This window comes from Mustela nigripes, chromosome 1, assembly GCF_022355385.1.
Source record: "Mustela nigripes isolate SB6536 chromosome 1, MUSNIG.SB6536, whole genome shotgun sequence".
NCBI lineage: Eukaryota > Metazoa > Chordata > Mammalia > Carnivora > Mustelidae > Mustela > Mustela nigripes.
The window spans coordinates 4740762-4749781 of record NC_081557.1 but is presented as its reverse complement, the minus strand read 5'-3'; the positions used below and the strand labels follow the sequence as shown (position 1 = coordinate 4749781).

The 9020-nt window shown below is 53.2% G+C and overlaps 1 protein-coding gene across 5 annotated transcripts in view; it reads right to left on the bottom strand.

The window, feature by feature from the left end:
- Positions 1 to 343: 343 nt before the first annotated feature.
- CHKA (choline kinase alpha) overlaps positions 344 to 9020 on the bottom strand; it is a 59603-nt gene continuing 50926 nt past the window's right edge. For all 5 annotated transcript variants that reach the window (XM_059399667.1, XM_059399633.1, XM_059399642.1 and 2 more), the window contains 3 exons: positions 7925 to 8031; positions 6528 to 6609; positions 344 to 1532 (listed from right to left, as the gene is read on the bottom strand). In XM_059399667.1, coding sequence (XP_059255650.1) covers positions 1473 to 1532; positions 6528 to 6609; positions 7925 to 8031 — 249 coding nt within the window. In that variant the 3' untranslated portion in view covers positions 344 to 1472. The remainder of the gene's footprint in view (positions 1533 to 6527; positions 6610 to 7924; positions 8032 to 9020) is intronic.

The window sequence follows — 9020 nt, the reverse complement described above, 5'->3', positions numbered from 1 at the left end:
AGGGCCTCGGGATGCCGCAGGGAGGAGCTGGGGGGAGCCTCGTCCTCACACGGGAGGGAGGTGTCATTTACTGCTCAGTTTCATTGCTTGGACACCAAAACGCATTCACCTGGCTAAACTTTTAAATGTCTGGAAGGGAAAATCTCCCTCCTGCCTTGACCATGCCAGCCGCCCAGTTTCTACCAGCAAATCCCACAGCTCCCAGTTTCTTCTACGTCCTTCCAGAGGTCTTTGTGGGGGGAGGGCGGAGAGTTGGGAGGACGGGCCCCGAGCCCTCCACTGGCATGGCCGCTAACAGGAGCCCCGCCTGGGCTTGGGACCCACCCAAGGAGGACACGGAGGACGGGGTTCACACGGTTTTATTGGTTGTGAGCTACAGTCTCTGGTAGCAGAAATGGCAATTTGAGTAAGAGCTCAGAGTAGAAACATTGATCCCCAAGGACATTAAATATATGAGGTTTCACAGCTCCAGGGAACCCCCACCTTCCCATACAGCTGCTCGTCCCCATCAGGAGGACCCCGTCAGGGACAGGGGAGCAGGGAGGGCCGGGGGAGCCGACCAAGAGCCCAGGCCAGGCCGCCCTCTCCCCGCCGGGTGCACCAGCCCTGGCAGAGAGTCTGCAAGCCGGGGCTGAGCAGAGGCGGAAGAGGAAAGGCCGCGGAGAGCAGGGCACAGGCTGCTTTTTGGGGGGAGGGCAGGCAGGAGGCGAGTGTGTCCGCGGGTGCCTGCACCGCCCCTCGGCCAGCGGCCAGGCCTCCGTGGCTATAGGTCCCGCTGGTCTGAGACTGGGGTTAGTAAAGCACATTCGGTTGAGGAGGGCGGGGCAGAGGCTGCGGGACGAAGTGTGTACAACAGCCCCAAGGAGCTACATTCATCGGACGGAGCCAACGGCCCGGCCCCCGGACGGGGTCTGCGGCTTCCAGCGTCCGCCGTGGGGACCAGAAAGGTGAGGGAGCAGCTTCCGGGGACTCGCGGTCGGCCAGGCCGCAAAGCAATGTCACAGTCTGTCCCGGCTCGCTCGCCGCCCTCGGGAGCTGGCGGTGTCTACACACGTAGTCACCTACCGAGGGCCTGGTCACAGCGTGCCCCAGCACGTGAATTCAAACCCTTGAAAAACTGACATTAACCAAAAAAAGCACCCACAGAAACACTGCTCGTGCTGTCTGCCGCCGCCGGCCGCGAGCTCTGGGCTCCGACAGAACTGCCTTCTCTAGACTCAGAGGACTCGGAGGTATTGCACTACGTACTATGTTCCTGCCTCCCGACCTCACTGCAGGGTCCTAGTGAAATCGTGAACAAGATAGGATATAAATGTTACTCAATTTTAATACAGTCTTTCGTATCATACACATCTGCGTCCGGCAGCGAGCCATCCAAGCTTGCCGCGGCGACAGCCGTCGGAGCGCGGAGGGCCCCGCTGGCTCGGCCGCAACCACGCAGTCCAGGGATGAAGTGGATGGCGCCTCCACGCTCACACCCCGAGCTTCCTCTTCTGGTCGAAATAGGCATCGAACCTTGCTTGGGCATAGTCCTAGGAGACACAACGAAGAGCAGCCTCACCAAGGACTCCCACCCAAGGTCGCCCAGGTCCCACCCAGGCCCGTGTGCCCGCCACCACTAAGGGCACAGAACAGAGTGGCTCCGGCTGCCGCAGGCCATCAGGAGCCCACACACCTAGTTCAGGCACCCGGCCATCCCAGTGTGGCAACCAGGGCGGGCCTTCTGTCTACAAGGCTGGCGCTGACCAGCATCACCCTCTTGTTTACACTGAAGGCTGTGGGCACAGACACCAATGCAGGCTCCTCTCTCAAAGCAGCAGGTCCCCGGGGCTGAGCCAGCTAGTACAGAGCAGAGGTGCGAGAAAGAAGGTACCCCAAGGTTCTGGGGTCACCCTCAGGATTACGGCACAGGGCCCGAGAGGGATGGCAGAAACACTGGTCCTGAGTCCTGTCTGCACAAGAATCGTCCAGCCCCTGGGCATCTCCCGGTCTGCCCGCCCCATCCCTCACAGCGGACAGCGCAGCCTCTGAAGCCGCCCACTCGGGACGGAAAGGACTGCCAGGAAGGTTACAGCATCACTGCCGCGAACTCTGCATCGGGGTGTAACGATCCCCTTCGCAGAGCCGGGCATTTTTCACAAATGCGTCCACGGAGCTCAGCTCCGGCATCGTTCCGGAGGCCCCCCAGCACGCTCGGCTTCCGCGGGCCCCGGCGCGTGGCGTCAGGCAGCCTCTGACCCGGCTTCCATCCCCGTTCGCCGCAGACAGCTTTCCCATGAATGGACTCACTGGGCGTGGGCCCCTCCGTGTCTGGCTTGTTTCATTCGGTCCATTTCCCAGATTCCTCCACGCTGCTGTGAGGGCCCGGGGTTCACTCCTATTTCCCGCGGAGGACTTGTCTGACGGCTCATCACAGCGCAAATACCCCTTCTCCTGACCGGCAGGCAGGCACTTTCCAGGTAGGGGCAACTGAACAGAAAGCTGCTCTGTGCACCCGAGTGCCGCTCGCGGTGTAGGAACAGGCTTTCGCTTCTTTCGGGTCAGTACCGAAGCAGGCGGCTGCTGGGCTGCCCGCCACATGTACGGTCAGGCCGTCTTCCAGGCGGGTCAGACCTTCTACCTCCCCCTGAGCAATGCACGCGAGTGCCCGCGGCTTGGGTCCTCGCCCACACTAGGTACCATCGGGGTCCTCAGTTTGAGCCGTCATCATAGGTGTGCAGCGTAGCTCACTGGGGATTTAATTTGCATTTTGTGTATGACCAATGACATTAGTCAGACCGAGAGACGTTCACTGGCCATTCTTTTATCTTCTGTGACGTGTCCGAATCTTCTGCCTGTTTATCCAGTAGCGCGTCTGGTTTCCTGCTAAGTTGCGAGCTCTTTATATATTCTAGATACAAGTCCTTGTTAGAGACTGGCAACGTTTTCTCCAATTCTGTGCTTGCCTTTTTATTTTCTTAACGGTGTCATTCAAAAAGCACAACTTTTTCATTTTGATTAAGCCCAACTTACCGGATCATTTTTCATTTATGGTCAGTGCTTCACGTAACCCAAGAAATCTTCATCGTGGTCACAAAGCTTTTCTTCTTTGCTTTCCAGATGCTTTTACACTTAGGTCTGTTACCGTTTCAAGTTCATTTGTGTGTATGGCAGAAGATCAAGGTTCATTACTTTTCCCAGGTGGCTGTTTAGCTGTTCCCGCATCAGTTTTGAAAATCAAACCTCTTCCCCAATGAATTACCGTGCCCCTTCTGTGACGCAGCAGTTGACTGTATGTGTTAGTGTGTTTTGGAGGCATCAGATGTCTGTCTTTACACCAGTACCTCACTGTCTCGATACATCTTGAAATCGGGCACAATCAGTCACGTGTATTTTAGAACTTACCAGTTTCTGCCAAAAAGCCTGTGGGATCATGGAGACTGTGAAAAAGTTTGGGGAGAACAGACTCTTAATACGGAGTCTTCTGAAGCCATAAATGTGGTCTTGCTGTCCATTTATTGAGGTTCTTATAGCTATTGTCTTATACTTCTCAGTGTGAAGATCAGGCACGTGTATTAAAAATCTCATCCCTAAGTATTTCATGTTCTTATACCATTGAACACACAATGACATTTCATTTGTGACTGTTTCTCAAACGTAGAACAAAGCTGGTCATCATCGAGCACTGCCCTTGTAACCTGCGACCCCCATAAACTCACTCCACAGCTTAAATGGCATTTCTATGGACTCTTTCCTACTTTCTCATGTACTTGATCATGTCATCTACAATATAAAGGCAGTTTTTCTTCCTCCTTTCCTGTATTTTTGCATTTCATCTCTTTTCCTGGTCTTACTATGCTGTTTAGGTGCTCTGGGGCCCGGGGGCGTGGCGGTGGGGGGGGGTGCACGGGTCAAGGGAGGGGCGCGCCTGCCCTGCTCTCCCGATTCCAGCTGTAGGTAGGTTCGTACGCGCCCTGTGCCTAGGAAGGACCCTTGCATTCCTACTTATGGAGGCTTATTTCTTTTGGGGGGGGTGGTGAATGGGTATTGGATTTTGTCAAGTGCTTTTCCTGCATTCACTGAGAAGATAATATGGTTTTTCTCCTTCATTCTGTTAATACGCTGAATTATACTAACTGGTTTTTAAAATGTCAAATTAAGGGCTAAACCCTGTCTTCGGGAGATAAATGCCGCTTGATCACATTACCTTCTTGTCAATGTCACCTTTAATACCTGCTAATATTTTGATAATGCTTTTTCTGTCCTGTTCATGAAGGGCACTGATCTGCCATTTTCTTGAAATGTCTTTGACCCCTCTCAGCATCAGGGCAATGCTTCATCGAATGAGTCTTTAGTTTCTAAAACTCTGTGCAGAACCAGTATGATTTCCTCCTTAATTGTTTGACGATATTCACCAGGACCAGCAGTTCATTCTTCAGGGAGGCTTTTGGAGTCTGAATTCAATTTATTCATTAACCACATGACCATGTGTTAGGTTAGTTTTTGTCACTTGTATCTTCCAAGAAATATGCACATTTCATGCATGCTGTCAAATCCGTTGGCATAAAATTATTCATAATATTCTCTTACCCTTTTACTGTCCATAGCATCCAGAGCGAGGTCGCCTCCTTGTACTGAGCCCGGCCACGTGTGTCTTCTCTTTCTTGGTTGCTCAGTGTAGCCAAAGTTTATAAATTGTATTGACCTTTTTGAAGAACCAACTTTTGGTTTCACCGATTCTCTCCCTTTTTTCCCCATGCATTTTCTATTTCAAGGATTTCTGCTTTTAGCTTTATTTAGTTCTTTCTTTACTTTTTTTAAAAGCAGGCTCCACTCCTCATGTGGGGCTTGAACTCACAACCCTGAGATCAAGAGTCACATGTTCCACCAACTGAGCCAGCGAGGCGCCCTTCCTGTATCTGCTTCTACTAACTTCAGCCTTAGGTTGTTTTTTCTCTTTCTAGCTTAAGGCAAAAGCTTCAGTCACTGATTTGGGAACTTCCTTATCTAATACAAATGTATAACCTTCAAAGCTGCAAATTTCTGAAACCTGCTTTAACCGTATCCCACAAATTCTGATATATTGTGTTTTCATTATAATTTTTTCAAAATAGCTTCTAATTGTCTATTTCATTTCTTCTTTGATCCAGGGTTTATGTAGGTGTGCTACTTAATTTCCAAATAATTAGGAATTTGAGATTTTGTTGTTGCTTTCCTAATTCCCACGAGGTCAGAGAATATCCTCTGTGCTTCAGTTCTTTTCAACTTGAGACCTGTTTCCCAATGCCCCACGGTCTATCTTGATGAATGTCCATATTCATGAGCAGGGACCTACATCCAGCCGCTGGGCGCCTGACAGCATCAGGCTGGGCTAGCGCGCAGCCCCTCCTCCGCCCCCACCGCCGCTCCGCCCCCACCGCCGCTCCGCCCCTCTGCTCTGCGGGTCTGCCTCTCTCTCTGCTCAGTTTTCTCAGGTTTTGCTTTAGGTCTTTTGAGGCAAGACAGGTATGTATACCTTTAGGATATTTTTTTAGTATCTTCTGGATTCACTGATCCCTTTATTATTATGAAATTATTCCTTGCTTTGGTAATATTTTTGATGTGTACTTTGCCTTCTTTGACAATATTTTAAAAAAGATTTTATTTATTTATTTGACAGATCACAAGTAGGCAGAGAGGCAGGCAGAGAGAGAGGAGGAAGCAGACTCCCCGCTGAGCAGAGAGCCCCATGTGGAACTTGATCCCAGGGCCCTGGGATCATGACCTGAGCCGAAGGCAGAGGCTTAACCACTGAGCCGCCCAGGCACCCCTGTATTTTGTCTCAACAGCATCATTTAACCACGGCTCTACATCTGCTTTAAAATTCCTTATTCCCCCTTCTTTGGCCGAACAGCATCTGGGCGTTACCGTCCACCTGGAAGCAGAAATCAGCCTGACACAGGACTGGAGGGTGAAATGGGCTCGTCATCCCCCCCACCTTCCTAAAGCCGGCTGCTCACCCCAGACCGGTGCCCCCACCCCACGACACGCCACCAACACTCCTTAATGGGGCAGCAGAAGGCTGGACTCGTGGCTAAAACTGTCTACGTCAAGGACAGTTTCCAAGGCTGGAAGAAGATGACAGCCTGTCTTGTCACATCGGCCTGCAGCAAACAGGACGGCTCCGCCGGTCAGCACCGGCCGCCGGCTTGAAGCGGGGTGCTGCAGGCCGAGGAGCGGAGCCACAGAACGTGTCAGGGCGCTCCCCCACCTGCAGCCCCTTGCGTCAGGAGGGACTGAAGTCAAGGGCTACGTGCTAGGGTCTGATTTCTACATCCCCCATCGGAGCCACAAGGCCACACAGCAGCTCTCTGAAGCAGGGGAGGTGGGCCCGCTGCCCTGCGAGTGAGGCCACCTCCAACAGCACACGCGGAGCTGAGGTGGGTTTGCTATGCGGCGACACGGGCAGCCCTCTGTGAAGAAGACCACGCGTTCTCCCGCCAGCGCTCACAAACATGGAGAATGATTTTGTTTCTGGGAATAGAAGAGAAAACTACCCCAGAACATACCAGGTATCCAAATTCAATGGATGAAATCTTGGCCTGCACGATGGACCAAAGTCCCCAGAAGAAATGGGACGCGAGGGCAAACCTGTAATGACAAAAGCGGGACACGCACGTGAGATGTGTGGCACCGGCCATAGGCCCAAGGATGGGATTTCCTGCTAGCGGCCCCGCAACTCACTGGGGCACAAACCTAGTCAGCCCTGGCCCACTTAACAGGATTCTAGTCCCTGGGGATGGAGAACAGGCTGGGGGCACCACAGCTGGCCTCTCCCTCCTCTGGCTGGGGACAGGTGGACTTGCAGTGTGGACATGCCCAGCAACCGTCCCTGGCACTCGGCTACAGTCCCAGGACTCACACGGAGGCCAGGAAGCCATGTAGGCGGCGCGTGCGCTATGGTGGGAAAGCAACTCTGCTTCGGGTGTGAGCACAGGGCATCAGCAACTCTGCAGGCGTCGTGCAGTGAGAGGAGGAACGTGCAGGCCTCTGGTGACTCGCTGGCTTTCCCAAGAGGTAGGATGCCACCTTGCCCTCACCCCTGCCCTTGCATAGCAGTGAAACAGAGCAGAGGGGAGAGCCTGGCGGTCCCCATCTCTATGCCGTGCCATGGCCCCCATAGCCGCGAACCCAAGCTCTCCTTACGACGTGCCTGTGGGATTCCCTGAATGCTTCAGTGTTCTCCTCAAACCCAACTGTTTCTCTTGTGGTCCCCGATCCCCTACATGTGTCTTGGGCTACCCCTTCTGTCGGGCTCTCCTCCATTTTTCTATTTCCATCCGTGCTGGAACTAGAGAAGGAAGATCTAGGCAGCAGGGGGAGCCCCGGGACAGCGAGGGTGGCCACATGCCCGGCAACGGGGTTGTGGACACTTCAGGAAGAGGTGATCTGTGGCAAGTGGGCTGGACAGGACAAGGGGGGGCCAAAGGCACCTAAACATTTTTATCAAAGACTCTCACAAAATCTAGAAGTTTCTCAGCCCTGCTTTGAGATCTACTGACAAAACAGTTTAAAAGCAAGACTCAAAACCAACACTCAGAATTTGTAATTCGTTTTTAAAAGAAACACATTTCTGGACGGCACCCACCACCTGACAAGCACCAAGCGACAAGAAGGCCCAGGCTGGGGGCGGCACCGCCTTGTACGGTCCTGCAGCGTGTGGCTCAGAGCGCGGTGCGCCACCCACGTGCCCGACGCTGTACCCTGACCCCGCTTGCCGCACCTGCTGCGTGAGGACATCTGGGGAGGTGCCAGATGAGCAGTTTTTGACAGAGTATGAGTCCCGGAAATGTACGGGTATAAAGAAGCTCCTAAAATACTCATGACTGCAGGCCGGCACCCCGACTATTGTCTGTAAACACACAGCTATTCTGTAAATTAACCAAAAAAAAAAAAAAAGAATTACCTATTGACTTCAAGCAACATTTCTTCTTCTATAATGGACTTTTCTTCATTACTGAGGTTTTCAAATTCATTATGGAATGCAGCCAAGTAATTGGAAATAAAATGAAGCTTTAAAAAGAAAAAATCACATTAGAGTCAGTGATGGTGAGACAGACGGTGTCAGCAGCTGTCAGAAGTCGTGTCAGGAAGCACAACGCACCAGCGGACCCCACACGGCCGGCGGAGCCCAGAGGACCTCGGTGCCTGGTGGGAGCCCAGAAGCTCGCTTGTTGGGGGGCAGCGATCTCCAGCTCCCTGGCAGAGCCCTACTAGACTCGCCGCACTGTCAGCAAGATAAGCAGAGGAAACCACGACTACTTCTGGACAAAATCACCCAGGTGGAATCGACTCCACAACTGTGTCGCACGGCCTGTCGCTAAGCAGGGTAAGCCTGTATCATGCATCTCCATGGACAGGCTGGCATGGTGCACAGCCACTCCCTCGGAGCCCGAGGTCCCCGGCAGATGCGCCGGCAGAGCAGGAGCCGACGAGACCACGCTGAGGGGCCTTCCACTTCCGAGATGCCGGGGTGCCACGTGTGTGTCCATAAACTGGGAAGGTCTAACTCTGGTTTGGAGAAGAGGTGCTACCAGGTCCCACCCACAGCTGGCCCATGAATCCGGATTTAGGAGACTCCCACCCCCATTCTTCAGACCTCACACTATACCTAACTAACGCACCAAAACAGAGCAAATCACTACTCACTTTCTTTTATAAAGAAGGAAACAGCAGGTAGGCACTCTACCCAGAAAAACGCCATTAACTGATCGCCTACTCGGAACGCCAGCACCGCCTCCCCACCACCTCGCCCATCTGCCCTCTCCTTGGCGGCTCTCACCATCGGCACCCCCTCCCACCAGAAAGCAGTGTTCCAGTCTGAGCACTGTCCTTGCCAGGTGTTCTGGAAGGAGTAACCCCGGCCCAGGCAAGGGGACAGCCCAGGCCTCTTCAAGTCTAGGTAGCAGCCACTGTCCTGAACGTTTGTTTCCACACACAAGGAAACGGAAGCACACGGCGTCAGCAGGGGACACTGAACACTGGCAGATCTGGGTTCAAAT